Source organism: Stegodyphus dumicola, chromosome 2, assembly GCF_044657685.1.
Source record: "Stegodyphus dumicola isolate Sdum_Otavi_A_Nest chromosome 2, ASM4465768v1".
Classification (NCBI taxonomy): Eukaryota; Metazoa; Arthropoda; class Arachnida; order Araneae; family Eresidae; genus Stegodyphus; species Stegodyphus dumicola.
The window spans coordinates 11,812,649-11,835,554 of NC_140769.1; the positions used below are offsets into that span (position 1 = coordinate 11,812,649).

A 22,906-nucleotide genomic window follows, 5' to 3' on the forward strand; every position below is an offset into this window, starting at 1 on the left:
AATTTGTGTTGGATTAAACTGTGTAATAAACTTAGTACTGTATAATACTGGTACTGTGTAATAAACTTAGTACTGTATAATACTGGTACTGTGTAATAAACTTAGTACTGTATAATACTGGTACTGTGTAATAACCTTGAGGTAAAGTTAGTGATTTGTTTTGTATTTCAACATTTAGTTAAGCTAGCAGAGATAACAACTCCCATAACAACTTTTAAGTAGCAACTGAGGGGTGAGAGTTGCACTTGAAGTACTTAATAAGTAGAATTAGTCACAATACATTGTTAAAAGTAGATGTAGGAAAGGTATGAGTTAATATAGGAAAGGTAAGGCAAATAACTCTAGAGTATTTTGCTGCAATAAGCAACCTATAAAATAAACAGTAGCAAATAAACAAAGATAATGATAATTACGGCTATATACATAGAATATAACTCTTCTCTTTCTCCCTGTCCACATACGTTTCCAAGCAGATGAAAATAAGGACTTTAAAACTGTATGGATAATCTATTTATTTTTCTCACTCTATTTCCCCAAAATTCTGTAAGAAGAGCTACATATGATTCTGTCTTCGCAGAAGGAGCAATTTCACAAAGTGCTTGCAGAGTTATAAATATTTTTTATTCAAATTTTTGCCTAGAACAATAGAAAAATTAACTACATATTTAAACCAAATATTGGACTGCATTTCCTGAAATTTAATCTACTTAATGATAACTTCCCGGAATCTATTTTATAAAACGTTAACGTATAAAAAAATTACAATTTTGAAATGAATATATGCAAACAGCAGTTCATCTCTTAGCTACAAAAAATATTATTACTTGTAGGAACATCCTTAATTCTTAAAAGAATCGATCTATGAACATCAGAATACCTTTAGTCTACTACACCTGATCGCAGCGTTTAATATTCGAACTTCTGTGAGGATCAGGATGGCCATCTTTACAACAGAAAATAATTTCTTTCTTGATTGTGTCACCGAGTTTAGTTGACAGCAATTGCGATCTCCGCATTCGACCAGAATGCTTCTTATGCATTTACCTTAACTCCTTCAGTGAGGACTTCTAGGGGGAATCTTCTGGGATAAGACGTTTTGGGGAGTACAGCAAAGGCGGGAACCATTGCAGGCATACCATTCAAGAGGAAAATGAAAGAGATTATTACAGCAAATCCGTGACACCTGGCACAGTAAAAATTCAAAACTGAAAGGACCGTGAAATATGTCAGCCTGCTAACTTAGGAAAAGGTAGCAACGAACAAAGAAACAAATCTGAAAGCTTTCAGATTTTATATTACGCCCAAAGAGGCTTTTTTTCATTTATACACGCGTGCATGTTTCGAGAGCATTTGGACTAAAAATATTAAAAAACAGCATATCTTTAGAATTTCGGATAGGCGGTCTTGCCCTCTGGAGATAAAAATGTTTTATTCCGCCCTATGATGTCACTGCTCGCTTTGAAATCGTTGAGCAATTTTAGTCAAAAATTCGCTAAAGTTTTACAAAATATGAAATAGAACAAATTCGAAATTCAAAATTCGTGCTTCCTGGTGCCTATATTCAGGTTATAAGGTACTTCTCCCACTTTCTTGGTGTTGTGGTCTGCACTCTCGGCGCGTATTCCAGACGTCTGTGGTTCGATTCCCGGCGAAGCCTTTGCATATTTTTCATCTTCCCTGCTTCCAAAATACCTAATGTCTCTACAAGTGGCGAGGCCACTTGTAGAGACTAAAAGTGTGATGAATGAGAACTCTCCAGTTTTGTGATTCATAAAATTTCTGTTGAGTTCCACCTCTCCAGCTCAGATAATCCTTTTTTGAAAAGAATTCCTTTACTTTCAGAAGACAACAGATGAGTTAGAGATGAGTCATAAATCTGCGCATACGTGACAGCGGCCTTTTTTACCTTGGAGAGTGATCAGAATTTAATTTTTACCACCGAATTCTACGAGTGTTATTCCAGCCTATAGACCAAGGGATTATCAGGTGTTTTAAGTCAAAATTTCATAAGCACTTTATGAGAGATGGAAAAATAGGAACCACCTCATATGCTAATGTAAACGTACTCGAAGCGATACGTTTGATGAACGATGCATGGGAGAACGTTACATCAACATGTAGTACCAATTGCTTCCAAAAGGCTGGATTGGATCAAGAGGGACAAATCATTGAGGAAGAAGAAAAAATTTACGTCTTGGAAAATTTGGAAATTAAATAGAGAAGAATTTGAAAAATATATATCTGTTGACGCCTATGTTATTACTTCCGAGATACCTACTCTCGAGGATATTTTAGGTAAAATTCAAGCTAAAGCAGATGGAAAAAAATAATTAAAGCGGAGCGGCAATGATAACGACTAATGTGAAGAATTACAAGCTATGCCGCCCCCAACATACTCATTGGCTTTCAAGTGTGCAGAAAAACTTAAAAAGTTTTAGAAGTCAGGGGTGCAAATGACGAAGTTTTTCGGGCCAGAAAGTTTTCCGAAGAATAATAACACAAGAAAGAGATAATAAGGTAGTTCAAAGTAAATGAACAAACTTTTTTGTACTGTATAGAAATAAAAATAAATAAAGTATTTATAACATAGTACGTATGTATGAATTTTTATATTTTTTAACGAATCCGTTTTTACGAGCACTCGGGCAATAACGATCAAATATCACGGTATCTTTACGCTCGTTATAAGCGAGTTCGACTATATCTTCATCATTCAATTCTTACAACGATTTTTAAACTTAGTCATGTAATATACGTTGTTTCACATCCAGTTACTTATTCTTATAGTGCCCCATTATTCAAAGAAAATGAATTTTTGACTTATCTATATCATGTTATGCAAAAATTATTATAAATTGGTTAAAAAGTGTAACTTACTTGGTACATGCCATACTCCGTTACAGTTGAAGAAAACAGAGGATACTGTGGTATTGGCATCATTACACCAGGTGGTTTTGTGGCTGCGTTGTTCTTAAACCAAGAAAGTACAACCTATGCAACAAAGATTTTGTTTCATAAATTAATATTTTAAAGCAAAATAATACTAGTATTATTGAAAAAGACAATTATGTAATTATTTAAGTATAGAAAACATATCCTAAAGTTTAAACGGCATTTTGGACATTTATTTGTTCTGAGATTAATTTGAGTTATGCATTAAATTAAGTTCACTAAAAAAAATTGTACGCTAACAGCTTTCTAACGAGATTTCGTTTTGGGAGATTTCAAAGGAAAAGTTGAAGGAAAAATATTTGTATTACATGTGAGGGCAAAATATAAAATCCCCGTAATGCAATAATTTTAAAATTATAAATCTGTCTCGATTTCGATATTCGGTACAGATATTTTTACGTGTTCATGCTCAGGAATATCAGCCTCACCTCAGAATGCATTGCTATCAATTTTGTACGCATGTAACTAATTTTAGTGAAACTGTAAGCAAAATTGTTGTATTTTTTTGTATAATGTAACATCAAATGCTTGAAAGAGATGAAGCTCTGTCGGGAAAATAAGATTATAGGGGCGAGTCTATTCAGTAGTGAGGTAAGTTGGCTATCGCACTAAATTGGCCGAAATATCCCCAAACTGGCGGTGGTTTTGGCGACTAATTTTTGTTGTCAAATTTAGCGAGAAATCGCCAAGCGTAGTGATCATTTTTGACATTTTGATCCGGTCCCTGTATAATTGTAATTCGTACTGTAATTGGATAACTCTAATTGATTTTCATCAAGTAACTGTATCCGAGCCTCATATGCCTTCCAGAAATTTCGAGAAGTGGAAGGCTCTAAAGATTTCTTGGATGTCGTGGATAATTATATAAGACGGGGAGCATATATGCATTCTGTACCGCGCCACGCACATAGGGAAAAATCCCTCCTCTTGATTGGATAATAGATTTCGATGACATAATTTCCTCAACGCCTCGACTTTGCTTGGGCTCGAGGGTATACCTCCATACCGTATGCTTAAATTTTGATAGCAGTAACGAAAAGGTTATTACGTGCGTTGTATTTTTGTTGCTATAAGATCACGGACGCGGGGTATATGCCTGTTTACCTATGTTAGACACCAGGCGCCCCCGTCCTCCGTCACCTGTCACCTGCTATAAGAGCACACACTGTAGTATGGTAAATTTAATATAAAAATGTAGTTTTTCCCCCCACTTCTATGGAGGAAATGTATTATTTCTTCTGCTAACTCCGTAAATGTGTATTAATATTAAGTGCAGAAATTTTTAATAAATGTATTTAATAAATGTATTCATATAAAAAGTGTTGTGATTATCAATTAGTTATTTCATGTTCATTATATATCCATTCTCTGCAGATACAATTTTCGAGAGCACGAGACAAGTCAGTTTTCAGAACTAGCAAAAACGACTTTGGGAGCTAACATAGTACGCAGTAAATTTACAATAGTTATAATCAGCCTGAAAACGTAAAATTTATTTTTGAATTTAGACTAATATAGAACTAGAAGAGAGAAATAAAAATACGTATTTTAAATTGAATAATATTACTTTATGAATATGGCCCATTTTTTAAAGTGTAACGCCTTTTCTACCTTTACATAAGTAGTGTTTGTCAGAGAAGGAAGTTTCTTTTCTTATATACGTGTATTAAATTCAGCGAATTCTTTCCTTTAAGGCTACAGAATATTAAAAATGACATGGACATTAACACGGAAATAACATAACATTTACAAGTGAAATATTTTTTGCGATGTGAAAGGAACAGAATGCAACAAAATTGAAATACTTACTAGCACAAAATGCCTTAGTTGGATCGAAATCGTCTTACTTTGGTTTTCGCACTGAACTTATGAACTCAGCTTTTTATATACTCTAAGCGCTTAAGATTTCTTCTGAACAGCATCTTTGAGAGATTTTGTAATTTTATAATTCCATGAAACAGGAAGCTATCTTCAGAACGCTGCAGCTAAATTGTTTCGTTTCAAAGAAAATGAACGATAATTTTCATGCTTCCTTTTCATTCATGCGCGCCATTAATCAAAAACAAAACCGTAAGAATCTCGCTTAAACGTCATTACGCCAAGAGAAAATGATGTCATCGGAATGTATGTCCAATCACGAGTACGGATTTTTCCCTATGCGCGGGGAGCGGTACAGAATGCGTATATGCGACCGGGGAGAGCAAGAGTTTCTCAGCTTTCTCATGCTGTTCTCCTGGACCTATCGAACGGTATTCATTCTACTTCAAGCGCTCATAGAAGCAACTATATCAAAGTAGCCGGAAAATAACATGCTCTTAGTATGTTATTCGCGGTCACTAGCGGAACTTGGAACAGTTTCTCAGGTGTTAGTTCAGAGCTGACTTCGGGGTATTGAGATCTTCGTGAGAGCTTTGCTTTATAGATGAGCTTTGCATTGCGTTTAACTCTCTGAAGTGTAACTATTGTAATCATTTCTAAATATTCATTTAAGAGATTTATAAGGTATTTCTCCCACCTTCTTGACATGCTTTCGTGGTGTGGTGGTTTGCACGCTGGGCGCGTATTCCAGAGGTCCGTGGTTCGATTCCCGGCGAAGGCGTTGCGAATTTTTCAATCTCTCTTGCCTGAATGACCTAATGTCTCTAAGGATTAAGCAAACAAATATTTAATGTAAAATAATAAAAAATATAATTGTTAAAAAAATTCTAGATATCTGATCCAGATAAATCGGAATGTTAATAAAGAGTCTGATAAGGTCAGCACATAACTATCGTCCAGTTCCTTGTTTTAAATAAAAAAGAGCTTTAAATAATGTATCTTTTCCAGTTGATCATTTTTTAAACATTTTTATTTCAGAGAACAAATGCAGAAATCCTCTTGCTCCACAAAGTATGCCACGAGGCTTACAGTAAGATATACAGTAAGTAAATAATTTATTAATACAAAGAAAATATAATACAATAGTAATGCATAATATCTAGCTCTGAAGAGACTAAGGAATATATACATAATAATACAAATACTACTATAATAACAATATTAAAACATCCGGTTTCAGTAATACTTATTATAGTAGAATAAAACTATGATAATACTACCATTAAAAAATAAAATCAATCAAAATAATAACAATAATAATAATGATGATAAAATACTGCGCAAAAGTTCTACTAATGCAAAGGAAATATGATACAATAATAATAAAATACATTAATGACAGCAATAATATAGTACTAATACAAAGGAGATATGATACAACAATAATAAAATACATTAATGACAACAATAATATAGTACTAATACAAAGGAGATATAATACAACAATAAAAACATTAATATTACAATAATATACAGCATTAATATTACAATAATATAGTGCATTCATACGTATATATAATTCATACGTATTCATAGATAGTGCATACATTATAATAATATAGTCCATTAATATTACAATAATATACTGCACTACAATAATATAGTGTATAATACGCAGATAGAAAAACAACAGAAATACAAAGACACATAAAAATATAATAATGCAATAATATATAAAAGAAATAATAATAAAAGTTTAAGTAACAAATAAAGATGATCAAAACAGCAAAAGCGTCATAACCCCTGGCAAGATCAAAGACGGGCCAACAAATAGAAAGACGAACTAAAATCACCTTAAATATAGTTCCGACACTCTCATATAACCTGAAGTGCAACAAAATATGCTCTGCATCTTCTATAGTATCGTCGTAAGTACAAAGTCCAATGGTCATGATATTAAAACGAAATAAGTAATTAAAAAAATTCCTATGATCAGTTAAAATATGAGTTAGTTTGTAATCCAGTTGAATGCACTTAAAACATTAAAAAAACGTTGGCAAAAACCTCTTTGTCAATGGGGGCCTTCGAAGAAGAAAGGTATTCAGCATTCCAGTTAATCAGTTTTATTCCAAACAATATGCTTCCATTAATACTTTAAGAATAAAACTAATCTTAACTAAAGAGGTATAGCCGAAACAATCAAAATTCTAACAGAGTTGGCCCATTAAAGCTAATTGACTGCAAAGCTATCAAGAGCCTGAAGTACGGCCGAGCGTAATAATAGCTTACTAGAGAATAGCCTAAAAAGGGGGACGCGTGCAGCCAGAATATCTGGTATCTCTCTCACTAAGACAGTAGAACTTCGCGGTTTAATACCGCTCTTCCTCATTAGCATTCAGACGTAATTCTAAAACTACGTTCTGGCCGGAAGTGGTAAGTTGAAATTAAGAAGCTATAGGAAAGGAAATTTAAGTCAAAATTTAACTATTAATAAAATTAACATAATCCTTACATAATTCCCTACCAGATTTTAAATAGTCGAAAGCTAAAGGTCTTTAAACGACCTTGTTTAAGACTTTAAAAACTTTCTAGCGTTAAACTATACAGTTGTAACTCTTGCATTAACTAGATTCACTTTAAACTTCTGTTCTGAGGGCCAGCTTTACAGCAATTCTAAAGCTAGACTAACACTAGAAAATTTTGCAAATTGTTTCTCGACAAACATCAATTTCTTCTTGGTCAAGGAGTTTTAGGCTTTCGGTCCTTCCAAATTATCTGGAAGGAATTCTGTTTCTCCCGTACTCTCCAGAAATTGTTCTGAAATGTACTTAGGGTACTTATGTTTTGTTACCGCGAACAAAACTACCCCTACACATCGTCAAATATAGTTAAATTTGACATACTAGACCTCACAAGAAGACTGCTTACACGCGAACACTTTCCTAACGTACTAAGTGAAAGCTTAAATTTACTTTTAAGTTTTAGCTGGAGAGCCTAGCGTTAAACATACATATTCTAAAACATTCAATTCTTTCACAAATTCATTTAAGTGGAGGCCAAAATTTATCTCTTGTAAACGTTTAAATTTACGGCACTTTAACACACAAATCCAATATTTTCTACTTTAACATAAACATTTAGATATTTACACATCACTTTTAAATTCACTTTAAATCAAAAGTCATAGTTTCTTAGTTACAATTTACCATCTTTACATGAAATCTTAACATAACAAGTTAACAGATTTCAGTATTCAAAGAGTCTTTCCGACTAACATATTCACAATTTAATTCTCGCAACTTGCGAGTTCTTAACAAAAGTATTTACTGCTAGTAACTTCTTGCCAAATTGTAAACATAAAAATCTATGATTACAAGCTATTTACAACTAAGTTCTCGCTATTTGCGATTTAACTTTTCTAAAAATCTTTAGCAGCTTAAAACAAGATGATATAATTTGAATCTTTTTTCAAAATAAGCAAAGAAATTTTCACTTATCTTTTTCTGTACTCTTCCATTGTGATCTGACAGAATTGTTCAAACGTCGGATACCTGATGACCTCCAACCTTCTTCGGGAACTTTGATGCTCCGTGCCGTTTGATTCACTCCTTTTCCTCTTCTGTCCTTTGTGTACGAATCTCTGATTTTTGCGGGACGGCTGCGGGTTTTGGAACTTCAGTCTCCTCTTGAGCTCTGGTGTGGCCATTCGTCTTTCAGGGTCTTTGAACTTGCGATTGGACTTTCTAACTTCTTGGTCAGGCACGGTTGTATCGGCTGGTCTTTTATCTCTTTTCCATCCTCAATTCTGGACCTGATTGGGCCTCCCTCGTAGTTGTTGCCGCTGGAAAACGTTGCTTGCTTCTTGTTGCTTCCGCCCGTCGTTGAAACTTCTGTTTCGCTGGAGCCTCCTCTGCAAGCCTCATTCTTTTTAGCCTGCGGTATTGGTGTTTTTGTTGAATTCTCGGTCTCTTGGTCTGTCGGCATTACTTTTTTCCTATTCTGTGCGCCTGAACCTTTTCCGGGTTGGATCCGCTTGGCCAGTGATTAATTCGTCTGTTTCCTTTTTGTGTTGGAGGATTCCACCTCGGCATTTGAGCTGGCGGAATTCTTTCCTCCTCCCAGGATCCTGTAACAAATCCTGTAAAATTACGGCTGTGTAAAGCTTTATTTGGTCAATATTTGCAACCAGTTGTTGGCCATTTTTGGCCTTTAAATAAAAAGTGGCTTCCCGTGTTCTTTCAACTATGTACGGGCCTTCAAACCTGGGTTCAAATTTTGCCACCCTGTTTTCGGGTGCGGATGATAATGAGTGTTTCAACTTGAGTACTTTCTGCCCAGTTTCTGCTCCATTTCTCTTCTATTTCTATCGTAGTAAATTTTCTGCTTCTGCCTTGCTACATAAGAGTTCTTAATTGCTCCATCGGTAATTCTCTGTACGTCTTTTAACTTGAATTCTTCTTGCCTTTGCTGTACAAAGAATAGCTTATCCAAAGTCGTCAGAATTTTTCTTCCTAAAAATAACTTCGCGGGGGTTCTCTTTGTAGTATCGTGCTTTGCTGTTCCCAAGGCAAAACCTAACTCATTGACACAGCTGTCCCAGTGGTCATGGTAATTCTTAACGTATCCCCTGATAATTTTTACAATATTCGTATTTACGTGTTCTGCAGTATTCGATTGTGGTCTCTATGGTACAATTTTTAGATAGCGTATGCCAAATCGTGTTCACAGATTTTTTAAATATACTGCTAATAAACGGTTTTCCATTATATGATATTACTTTTAGTGGGGCCCTGTATTTTAAAATATACTTATTTAACGAAATCTGCCAAAAACGAATCTGCCACTATTTTAGCTGAATTTAAGAGGGACTATTTCTAACCATTTTGAAAAATGGTCTACAATTGTTAACAAACATCTGTTTTTATTTATTTTTGTTCTAGGGTAGGGTCGAGCAAATATATGCCAACCATTTCATTTGGGAAAGTGGTCTTTATGTTTTTTAAACACCTGGCCGGGTCATAATTAACATCATTTATTAACTGGCACAAATGACACGACATAACATACGCCGTAACTACTCGTTGCAACTGCGGAAAACAAACCGCTTCGCGTACCCTCTGTACGGTTTTTCGAATTTCGAAATGACCAGCGGACGGCGGATCATGCAGTTCTTCTAAAATATCTAAGCGCAGACTAACTGGGATCACTGGCCGGTATTCCTGATTATCCTTTGCTACTTTCGTATAGAATAACTGTTTGTCGATTATTTCGTAATGCTCCGCTCTATTGCCAATAGCTGTTAAATCTATATGTTCAAACTTTTCAGGGTCGTCAAGATATGCGTAAATATCTTTAAATTCTGGATCCTTTCTTAATTCTTCCCCTATGGATTCATGAGTTTATAACTTTTGAAGTGAGCATAGCACATTTAACTGTATTCCTCTCCTCATCGATTTTTATTCTTGAAAGAACATCGGTAACTAAATTTTCTTTTCTGGCATGTGTTTTTATAATTAAATTGAATTCTTGTAACTTTAATGTCCAACGTATTAGGTGAGGCGATAAATGTTTCCCCGAATACAAGCGACCGACTGATGCATAGTCCGAGTATACTGTTATCAGAGAACTTCCGAAGTAAACGCGAAATTTCTGAACATCGAGAGTTTCTCGCTGTGTTGCTGAATAGTTCCGGTAAAATTCAGCGTTTTCGAAAAGAAGGCTATCGGTTGCCCTTTCTCCGAAAGCACAGCTCCAATTGCATAATCGGATGCATCTGTAGCAATCTCTAGATCTTGTTCGCCTTCTGGGAATTTGAGAACTGGGGCATTAATTAGGGCATTTTTTTAGTTGTTCAAAAACGGTGTTCGCCTCGGCTGTCCAAGAAAATCTGATTTTCTTTCTTTTCAGCACTAGCAGAGGCTTCACAATTTTGGCGAAGTCTTTAATAAACATTCTGTAATAATAAAATAAGCCCAAAAACGATGATAATTTCTTAGCCGTGTTTGGGAAAGGGTAGTTTTTAAATGCTAATATTTTGGAATTGTCGGTCTCTATGCCCTTATTTGAAATCTTGTACCCAAGGTACCACAACTCCTTGGCAGCGAACTTGCATTTTCTTGAATTTATTTTGAAACCGGCCTCGTTAAGCAAATTAAAAACTTCTTCCAAGTGTTTCACATGGTCATCTATCGTTTCGCTGTTGACTATTATATCCATCAAGATAGATGATTGTACTTTTACTCAAAACTGGCCTTAAAACTAAGTCGATTGCTTTTTGAAAATTAGCTGGAGCTCCGCTTAAACCAACACCATTCTTGAAGGCATAGATGCCTGACTTTGTAACGAACGCAGTCTTTAACATCTTCGGGTTTTATAGCGATTTGAAAATAACACGTTAAGTCTAAGGTTGTCATAAACTTAGTAGAAGGAAATTTTCTGATGATTTCATCAACTATTGGGAGGGGATACGTGGGATACTTCGTTATACTGTTAAGTTTACGATAACCAACTGCAAACCTGTACACGTCCGGGTGCTCGGGCAGTAGCCCATTTTTCTTCGTGCAAAGGACCACCGGACTTGGGTATGGACTAGTTCTTGTCTGAATGATTTTATTTTCTAATGTTGTTTTTATATGATGTTTTAGACTCTGTTCTTTGACTCTATCATATCGATAAGGTTTCGACCGGACTGAAGGGGCATTGCCTGTATCAATAGCATGATTCACTACCTGGCAGAAGCCAGGTTTTTCATTGAACAAAGAATTAAATTTTCTTACCAACATTTCAATCTTTTCTTTCTCTTCAAGCTTCAGGTGGTCTAAGCCCATTTTCGGAATAGACCCTTCCTCTTCTCCCACGGGGTCCATGTGCGTCTGAAACTCTGCATTCTGGAAATTAAGTTTCGCGCCAGCTGAGCGTAAGAAATCGGCTCCTAATATTACAGATGCGAGTACATTTTTTACGACTAAAAAGTTAACTTTTAACACCTCGTTTTTAATTTGTACATGCAGTGAGGTTTTTCCCAAACATACGACTGTTTGCCTTAGGCGGCAATTACTTTTTGTCCTGTAGTTTTAAATAGTCTATACCGACGAAATTGTTTCTTAAAGAACTCTTCTGAGAGAAATGAACACTGAGCTCTGGTGTCCAGGAAGGCAGTGGTCGATACATTATTTACAAGAATATGTATCTCCGGCATGGCTAGATTTTGCACCACCACTGTATTTAGACTAATTTCTGAGGGGCTTTTCTTCTCACTCGGTGACCGTGCCCCCTTCTCGATCACCGGTTTTCGTTTAAATTTGGTTTCCTGCCCCCTCTTTTCGCTGATTTTTGTATCCACAACCCTTAGATTTATCCGTTCGTTTGTATTGGACTTTTCACCTTTTCCCGTCTGCCTATACGCATTCTGACGAACTTGCGGTTTCTTCTGAGGAGTAAACCTTGAACGTCGGCTAAACTGGTTCACACGTGCTTTCACCGAGTTTCTACTGCTTTAGAACTTCACCGCGAGCTGAAATACGTATATTTTCTAATGTCTGCGGGTTACGGACTTCGAGGAAATATTGAGCTGACAGTAGAAGACGGGGTAAAATACCATCGATGAGTTTATTATCGGGCTTCTTCCCGTATAATAAATTGAAAATTTGAATTTTTTGTAGAATAAACTCCGTCAACTCATCGAAATTACTTTGATATTTACTAAACAATTCTGATTCTGGCTTCGCACGGTCTTTAACTACTGGAAATGCTTTTGATAATGCAGACTTGAAGTTTTACCAGCTGTACGATTCTGAACTTGGGTCCCTTAACAAAAACTTTCCAATTTCTTTATGCCAGTTGAGAGCTTGACCTCTTAGGTTTGTTGTAGCGATGGTGTCTTTCTGCAGATGGTCCACTGGGTATGAAGTAAAATGTAGGTCCAGTTGCTCCAAAAAGGTTATAACTGAGCCTTTGCCGTTAAATGTTGTGGCAGGCTTTATCGCCGCACGTATCGTTTCCACGATAAATCCAAATCCTTCCATTGGATTTATGGACGTCCGAGGGACCTGAACGTTCGGAGAGGTCAACGTAAATTACCGGTTTCTGATGACATGGTCCATTGAAAATCTTTCGGGCGCCAAATGTAGGATTCCTTACTGTGTAATTCTCAGTTAAAAGTGAAGAATCTTAAGAACTAGCCAGCGAATAATCGCTTGAGTTCGTGAGACAATAAATAAAATTGAAAAGGGCTGAAAGATCCTTTATTATTCAAATAAGATTTAGCAGAACTCTCTTAGAGTAGTTCAGTTCTGTAATCTGGCACTTGGGCTTGAACTTAAGAGACTTTCGAGAGAGTCGCCTAAAAATGCGGACACGTGCAGCCAGAATATCTGATATCTCGCTCACTAATACAGTAGAACTTCGCTGTTAAATACCGCTCTTCCTCATTAGCATTCAGACGTGATTCTAAAACTACGTTCTGGCCGGAAGTGGTAAGTTGAAATTAAGAAGCTATAGGAAAGGGAATTTAACTCAAATGTAACTGTTAATAAAATTAACATAATCCTTACAACATTATCAAATGCTGCTTACTTTATTTCGTTTTGTTTTAGCTTTTGGTCTTTGATTAAAGAAAATTAAGTATTCATAATAGGTTGAGAATAAATACTTTGGAATGAATACCATAATTTAATTTTCTTTTTTGTTACTGCTATAGTATCAACAAATCTAAATTAATTTTTTTCTGCACTTATATCCCTGCGATATTTAAGTCTGGGCATATAAAGCTCATTAATTTTTGGAATTAAGCTGAATAGTGACTATCGTGTGTTCCAGGATCAGTAAGAAGTAAATCAATAGCTATTTTCAAATTCCTTATTTGCTCTTGTGCCTGTTCATCATCAAGAGTGCAAGAGAACAATAAGTGCATTTTTGGTAACGTGCCTGCATTGCAAGGAGTTTTGAATTCCTCCAAGTGAAAAGCGGTCATAAAAATCATTTTTTTTTCTACGGCTTAATATAAATAAATATCACGTTTAGATATATTAGAAATAGCCTTAATGTATGTTGTATTATTTTAGATTAAACTCTTATGATAATGATTTTGTATTTTTCCACGAAAATTTGTTATTCCAAGTAAAGGACCTTTTACGGTTTCTCATTTACAGTCAAAAATCTCTCAATCATGAATGTATATACATACACGAGTTCTAAGTATCAAATGTGAGAAGTTTTTTATTATATCATAATAATGCTTTTCAAGAAAATCTGTTCAGAGATTCAAGTAAAGTATCATTTCTAGCATATCAATTTTAGCTAAAATGTAATAAGTTATTTCAATTGGTATATAAGTCTTAAATACAAAAATTGAAAAGTTTTGGAATATTTTTTAATACTGATTTTCTTTCAAAACTTTTATGAGCTTCAAGTAAAGTACTACTTCCTGTTGTTAAAATCTCTTATGCACTTCATATAAAGTACCACGTTCTGTTGTTCATTTGTACCCAAACTCTAATTAATTCTTTATATAAATGCAGAAAGCTTTAAGTGTTCTAGCTAAAATAAAGTCTTTAAATGCTAGAACCTAGTAGAACTGTGTAGCGACTTGTTGCGTAAATAACGAGTCATAAGAGGGGATAAAATACGCCTCTATTTAAACTCAAATAGATTCACAGGTGGCCCCTCTTGGGCGTACAAGAAGCCAACATTTTTAACTTGAACTTTAAATCGAAAATGTAAAATTAAACTAATGCTAAGTAGAATAAACAGCCTAAGCTTCACAGAGTTGTTAACGTGCAGTTGGCTTCTAACTAAAATCACCTGCGTAGACTAAAGGGCCGTTTCCACTGGGGTTTATCTTAGCTAACGAACACAACTAACGTAGTCGACCCATCACCAAAACCAGATGTTCCCCATAGGGCAGCAAGTTGAAAAATCTGAACTGCAGGCAGAGCAGAGCTATTCGACACATGGAACCGACTCCGTTAGCTCAGATAACCGCCCAGTGGGAAGGGCGCTTAACAGGCATGTAATCAGTACGGCCGGAAACTAGTAAGCTAGCAAATTAACAAAAATATATGCACCAGAAGAAATGGATCCACAAATCACGAAACTCGGCAGCAATGTAGTCTGGCAAGAGATATGCAAATGATTTAAATTTCGACACCGATGAGCCAAGGGTAAGCGAGTTATATGCATATGAGATGCGCAGCTGGGAGAGTTTAAAAGCATGATTTCTCGTGCCGTAGGGCTATTCGAACGAATCTCTTGACTTGGATGGACGATATTGTGACTATAGCTACCTCTGAGATGTAATCGGCGGCAGTACGAATAGTCGTACTTTGAGAAGGGGCGTATAACAGGCTTCAGAGAAGCAGGTTGGTCAAATAGGCGTATTGGCCATCTCCTCTCTCGAAGCGATAGGATAGTTGTTCGATTTTGGCGACAATGGATCACGGAAGGAATAGTCTACCGTCGCGGAGGATCAGGGCGACCCAGGAACTCGAATGAGCGCGAGGATCGCGCAATCAAAAGAGCGGCCACTTCCGAACCAACAACGTCGCTAGCATCGATTCGACGCTATTTACCACCTTTCAGGCACCCGGTATTAAGGGAAACAATTCGGAGACGACTGGCCGACGCTGATATATGCTGCCGACGTCCATTAAGACGCCTACCATTGACCCCACATCATAGACAGTGTCGACTGTATTTCTGGCCGAACTCGGGCGAGCTAGAGTATGACGAACTGGAGGCGTGTGATCTTCAGCGATGAATCCGATTTAGTGTCAGTGCTGATGACCAACACACACGCGTGGAGTCGGCCAGGCCAGCAATCCGATCCGGCACTTTATATCGAGCGGCACACGGCGATTACAAAAAGTGTGACAGTGTGAGAAGCGATTTCTTAGGCCACACGATCATCCCTAGCGTCCTTCAAGGCACTATATCGGCTCGAAATTAGGTGGACGACATTTTAATACCTCTTGTACTGCCTATACTATCAAGTCGCTCAGGTCCTATCAGCATTATTATCAGCAAGACAACGCGCGTCACATAATGCGCGATTCTTTCAACAATATCTCCTAGGATATGACGTATTTCCGTGGCCTGCCACTTCACCATACCTCTCGCCAATAGTGCCCGTTTGGGAAATGCTTGAAAGACAACTTCAGCAGTCGTGAAATGTTGGTGAATTAACTGCCCAGCTGCAAAGATTATGGCATGATCTTCCGTAGGGGGTCATAGGGGACCTACCAGATTCGACTCTACGTCGAGTTTCGGATTGTATAGCTGCCAAATGTGGCTATACTCCTTACTGATTTGAAACATTTCTAATGCTGTAACTTCTTAATAAAACGACCTTTTGTATTGAAATTTGTATATCTACTCATACACTACATATATGCCTAAGTTTCATGATAGTAGTTCGTTTCCTTCTGGGTGCATATGTTTTTTTGTGATAGAGTGTATTATCATGTCTGCATGATCGTGCGATTTTTCAGTTTCTTTTCCTGTGATTATCATCTGTGTGGCGAGAAAGTAATCCCTTCTGATGACTTCCTACCCCTACGTGCTTAAACGAGAATTTGAATGAAAAATAAGCAGCCAATAAATTTTTTAGGAATCCCCGAGAAGGAATATTGTCTTTTCAATGACGTGTGCACATTGCACTTCGCTGAGAAGTACTATATAAAAATATGAGTAACTCTATTTTATATTATAAATAACAAGAGTTGAATTAGATGTTGCATTATTATGTGATTGATGGATAGATAGATGGATAAGTGAGAGCAGATATGAATTGAGTACATCACACGGGTGTAGTTCAACGCCTTCGCTATCGACATAGAAAATCCCTTATCGAGATTCGGGTACCTGCTTCTGTTATGTTATTAAACAGATACTCACTAGCAGTGAAGTTTTTGTTTATTATACTTTCTACGGGTGAAATCATAGCTGAGAACAGTTAACTTCACGTTCAGCGAAACATTGCATTGTGAAGAATGGCCAGCATATCGTATCAACATCTCTCAGGTTCTTCTATAAGTTAGAGAATTGGGTGTCCGCCGATAACATCGCGGCAAAAACATCGTGGACGAAAACGTCGCGGAGGAAACAACGCAAGGCAACGTCGTGCTACAAAACATCGTGGGAGAAAACATCGCAAAGAGAAAACATCGCAGTTCTAAAACATCGTGGCACAAAACATCGTCGTCGAAAATAAAGCGGTTCAAACACATCGCAGTTTAAAAACATCGTCGTCGAAAATATCGTGGTAAAAAATAAAGTATCTACAAATCATCGCATGACGATAACATCGCAGATATACTTTTTTCAGGTTTTAATAATTGTAAATGGATATTCCCATAATGATTTGTGAGCGCAAGGTGTAAAGAAGGATAAATTTTACTTTCACATTTTTTATTAACTAATAAATTTTTGCTGAAAACGTAAGAAAACTTAAGCATAGAAAATTAAATGTAACTTATTATACTTTTCATGAAATATTACCAGTAAAAACTTTATAAAAATGATTTATTAATGGCCTTTGTTAGTTAACTATGTCGGTTTAAAACTCTATTAAGTGCTATAAGTTGCATTAATTTTCTATGCTTAAGTTTCCTTTTTATTTTCTGAGCAAAAATTTATTAATTAATAAAAAATATGAAAGTAAAAATTATCCTTCTTTCCATCTTGCGCTCACAAATCATTATGGGAATATCCATTTACACTTATTAAAGCATGCCTGAAAAAAGCATGTCTGCGATGTTATCGTCCTGCGATGATTTGTAGATACTTTATTTTTTACCACGATATTTTCGACGGCGATGTTTTTAAACTGCGAAGTTTTTGAACCGCTTTATTTTCGACGACGGTGTTTTGTACCACGATGTTTTAGAACTGCGATGTTTTCTCTTTGCGATGTTTTCTCCCACGATGTTTTGTAGCACGACGTTTTCGCCTTGCGTTGTTTTCTCCGCGACGTTTTCGTCCACGATGTTTTTGCCGCGATGTTTTCGGCTGTAACCGAGAATTGAAAGTTTTCAAACTCGAATATTAATGCAGACATTAAAGTTTCATGTGGTGTTAGAAAAAAAAAATGAGATCTGACTCGGAAATACGGGTAATCAGAAGAAATCTAAATTGCAGACAAAAATTTATATCTCACGAAGACCAATTTCTGTTACTAAAGATTTCTGGAAATAGGTCTAGGACTTTTCGCCGTCAAGACATACAGGGGTTGGACAAAAATATGGAAACACCTTTAAAAAAACATTAACGAGAACGCACTTTCCGTTCCAATGTAGACCACAAATGTTCGATAATATCCAGGTCTGGTGACTGTGGTGGCCAGGGAAGATGGGACAACTCATCCTCGGGCTCAGAAAACCAGTCCTGGACAATGTGAGCTGTGTGAACAGGGGTTTTGTTGTCTTGGAAGACACCATCACCATCGGGGAACAAAGTTTGTACCATGGGATGAACTTGATCGGCCAAAATGTTCACATAAGTCTCGGCAGTCACGTGCCCTGACACAGTTATCATGGGGCTAGCAGAGAACCACGATATGACTGTCCAAACCATAACAGAACCCCCGTCATGTTTCACTCTTGGCAACAAGCAGTCTGTATTATAGGCTTGAGATGGCGTTCTCCAGACGTAAACTCGGCCAGAAGTGGGAAACAATGTGAAAGAAGAATCGTCAGACCATATTACTCGCTTCTACTGCTCTATATTCCAGGCTTTATGACTTAAACACCATCTTTTACTGTTACGGGCATTAGCATCACTGATGAGTGGCTTCTCAATTGCCAGCACGGCCAGCAATTCCCTGTTTATGAAGCTCCCTTCTAATTGTTTTGGTACTCACAGGGTTCGGTAACACAACATTCATTTCAGCAGTAACCTTTGCAGCTGCGGTCTTTTTATTTTAAGTCACAATTGTCCTTAATGATCGTCTGTCACGATCACTCAGGACACACTTTCGTCCGCGCTGTGATTTAGCAGATGATGTTTTTCCGCTTTTCAAATATGCGGAATAAATCTTCGATACAGTACCTCTTGAAACACTAAACACCTCGGCTACCTTGCTTACGGAAGCACCTACCATAGTTAACTCTGACATAATGCAATGACAACCTCACATAACAGTACTCCGACAACAACTGAACTGTTTAACACATTTACGAAGTTGTATAGGTGGCGTCAGTAGTCAAAAATGCCAGCGCCACCTACATATTTCATTAAAATCAATCTTTCTTTTCAAACATGCATTTCACAAGGTGTTTCCATATTTTTGTCCATCCACTGTATTTTTCTTTACCTGTCTGCATTTTATCTTGCCGTATTATACTCGTATTAAATTTATTTAGTTTAATAATTCTGTTTACCTGTTACCGTTTGTATACTTAATAAAAGCTGCTTTTAATATACACAGTTGTTTACAAGCATGAGATATAAAGAAATTACACTTAGTTAGTTGGAAAACTATGTCGGTATCAAAGAGAACTGGGGCTAAACTTCTTATATAACAGAAGTTATATTATCGATTTTAAATTTATGCGGGCACAATATTTACATGATTCTTCAAAATTCCTTGAAATTTTTAATCAGCCAATTCAGAGACTTCACATTCACAAGATTCACATTTTGATGAAATCTGAATGGAAAACGGAATCACTTTGGAATCTTGTCAGCACTTTACTCTCTTAAAATTAATATGTCACGTGTAATGGTGTATTTGTATAAAACTGTATCAAATAATATATAAAATGTTTATCAAATTAAATTAAATTATTAAACTAAACGAGTTATTAGTTTAAATCAATTTAATATAATACGGCAAGATATAATATAGTCGTGTAAAGAAAAATACGTCTTGACGTCGAAACGGCCAAGGCGAATAGTCCGATTCCCTCTGGAAATCGTTTATTGTAATACCTTAGAACAGCGCAAGATGATCGCAGTGGTAAAATCGAATGCTAAGAATTTTCGCTTATATAATGTGCACCTTCTTTTTGTCTATATACAAAATTATTAAACTACATTAAGTGCTATTAATGATGAAGAAAAACAATGGTTTAAACTACAGGACGCGTTCTGAGGGGGAAAAATTGGACAGACCCTTATAGCATCTGTAGCTCCATTTGCGAGAATTATGTCTTCATACGACGCTGGCACACCGTCTCTGTTTTGAATGAATTCAGCCACTTGTTCACGAACAATCTTCTGTCCAGGACAATCAGAATATGAACCTAGATCATAACAAACAAAATTTATATAATTCTTTTTCTGTAATATTTTTTAAATCAACATCTGTAAAAATGTTAGTCGTAGAAATTAGCTAAATATGTCATTTTTCAAATAAGGTTGTTCTCTTAAATTAGTTTGAAATACAAAGGCTGTTAACAAAATGAGAAAATAAGCCCTCTTAGAGGCAAATTTTATTTCACAGGCAGATATTCAGTGGCAGTGCACCGTTAAACCCTACTTTTTAACATAATAATCATTGCAGTTCAAGCATTTGTTCCAACAATACATCAAAGCATCTATGAAGAAGTGAAAGAAATTAATGTCGAGTATCTGAAGTTACCCCATGACAGCTCACTGAAAGTCCGTATCGCCCAAGAACTCCCTACCCCGCAAGTACTTTTTGAAATCCCAGTAGAAAATAAAAATCTTTTGGTGCTAGGTTCAGACTCTAAGTAAACACTTTAAGAAACATATCAATAATAACAAAGGCTGCGACGTTGTAGTGCAGTAATACGAAGCTTTCAGGAAGTTCAGTTCATAGTTCTCTATAATAAATTAGACGGGAAATTTTATTTTACACTTTGCTTCATTAACAATCACCTGTTTAGTTATTCATATCAGTATCCACAAACAACTGCAAACTTCAGTGCAGTGGAAGTACGTAGATTATGTTCATGCTTGCGGTTCAGTTGAAGTTCTCTGGAAGCAAGCATTATATTGCTAAGGCACTTAAACGGTTATGCTTCTGCATGCGTCCAATGCATCTATATAGTCGACAAATGAGTTGTTCTTAAGTATTAATAAGTGAACGGAGAAACAGTTCTTGTGTTTCGTGTTGTTTTGCAAGTTAAGTGTTTGGTTTTATTGAAACTGTCATATCTATTTCGCAAAGTGACAAAGAAATCATGTTAATTCGTTTTCTTTATTAATACTGTAACACCTCAGAAATGCTAGAACTGGGAATCATACAAATAATTTACTTTTTACTTGCAGATTCAAAAGCAGTGGAATCACCATGTTTCACAGTAAGATGCACATTTGATCTAAAATATGTATTTTCTGGAAACTATGGGCATTTTACTGGTAGGAAACCAAAAGAAGATCATTTGCAATGTAATTTTAAATGCTAGTTATCTTTTATAAAAGCTAAAGAACGTATTTATATTTGGAAAGATCATAACTAACAGATAACTTACTTTGATATTAGAATTTACGTTTCGAACAGGAAACGCAATTGGAAAGTAAATTAAATTTATCCGTATTTCATCTGAAGATCAAAGTGTTTTTACTTTATGAGAAAATAAATAAAACGATTTAAAAATAATAAATGAAAGATGATACACAAATAAGACTACCTGTTCTACATCCTAAACAGCCTTTTATGATAGTCATGGCTCTCTGCTTTGCGTCAGACGGGAAGGAAGGACTTTGCAGGAAGGCTGGATAAAGGCATAGCGATACAACCTGCAGAAAAATTAACACTAATTATTTTCAAACTTATGTTTTAAACTATATAGTTATCCAGATCTTCCACATGCCTTCGCACCATATACGTTTCCCATTCATTTTATTTCTGGGCTCACCAGCGGCCGAGCGGTAAAGTCGCTGAACTCTGGTAGTTCGGTCCGAGGTTCGAATCCCGCGAACGGGCTGTCTGCATGGGCGTTTTCGTGGTTTTCCCCATGTGTAACGTGTATACGAGCCAGTTTCCCTTAGAAAGTTCTCCACGAAGGCATCCCTCCCTTTAGGCAGATAGCCCTCGAGGCTTTGCCATAATCACACACATACGCACACACATTTTATTTCTACGGTCAAAAGTCAGTTAGTGATCACTTCATCATAAGTATTTAGGAGATTTCTTTGAAACGGAATTTGAAATAAACACACAACTAGTGAGCAGGTATCTCAGAAATGAAGAGATTATTAATCAAATTTAGTTAGTGATAAAAATAGTTAAAATTCCAGATTCTACTCAAAAATTAATACTTGACAATATTTTGAAAAGGTTTGATTTCCTACGATCAATTTCTGCAAACTTCCCTTATATAAGATTATTAAATAAAAGATAATAGCTCACTAGTTTTAAAAAAAAATTTACTTTTTCTTAAGCAAAAAGCCTTTCATTTTCCTATCTTACTTATTCTATATTTAATTTACTCTCTCAGTTCAAAATTATAAAAAGGAAAAGTTAAAGGTATGAGGAAGGCGAAAATGTTCTGCGATTGATCTACTATCAGATTCAGATAGAGGAACAGTAGTTATGTAACAGCACCTTTTGGTCTCCACTTTTCTTTAATTTTCTATTGTTGCTGTTTCTGATTTATCCCAAACAATTAAGGAACTTGCTTTACTTCTGAAAATAAATAATTTAAACTAATTTTTTTTAATTACATGAAAATTTAAAATAGATATCCCCTTCGCATTTTAGCATTTTTTGTGCGGTGGGCGGCGAATTGGATCAAATGATTTTACTTCTATTCATAGTCTAAAAAAATTAAATTAAATTAAATTAATTTTAATTTAATCTAAAAATTTTAATTAATTAAATAAATATAAAATCTGAAAAGTTTTAGATATTAACGTTCGCCTAAAAGAGTTTGTTTAGGATTTTTAAGCTCTCGCTGAGCTCGCAGTCTGCTGTTACACTCACTTCTACTAACCCATTTTTTTGTCTTTTTAGCTTTATTAATAAGCACCATTTTGTTCCCACTTACGCCATCTGCAGTTCAACATCAAAATGACTAAAAGTTTAAAAGCAGCATAGCAGTATACGTTTAGAATTTCCGATGCAGCGTTAAGTGCTCGTATATATTTTTCTGTCTTTTCTCAGTTCACCATATCAATGTTCAGTTTTCTTACTAAGAAGGCTTTATAAAAACCTTTTTGTTCTCTACATAAT

The 22,906-nt window shown here is 35.9% G+C and overlaps 1 protein-coding gene across 4 annotated transcripts in view; it reads right to left on the reverse strand.

The window, feature by feature from the left end:
* Positions 1–22,906, reverse strand: part of LOC118187885 (alanine aminotransferase 2-like) — a 75,070-nt gene that overhangs the window by 30,518 nt on the left and 21,646 nt on the right. For all 4 annotated transcript variants that reach the window (XM_085810296.1, XM_085810294.1, XM_085810293.1 and 1 more), the window contains 3 exons: positions 21,363–21,471; positions 19,879–20,009; positions 2,878–2,991 (listed from right to left, as the gene is read on the reverse strand). In XM_085810296.1, coding sequence (XP_085666422.1) covers positions 2,878–2,991; positions 19,879–20,009; positions 21,363–21,471 — 354 coding nt within the window. The remainder of the gene's footprint in view (positions 1–2,877; positions 2,992–19,878; positions 20,010–21,362; positions 21,472–22,906) is intronic.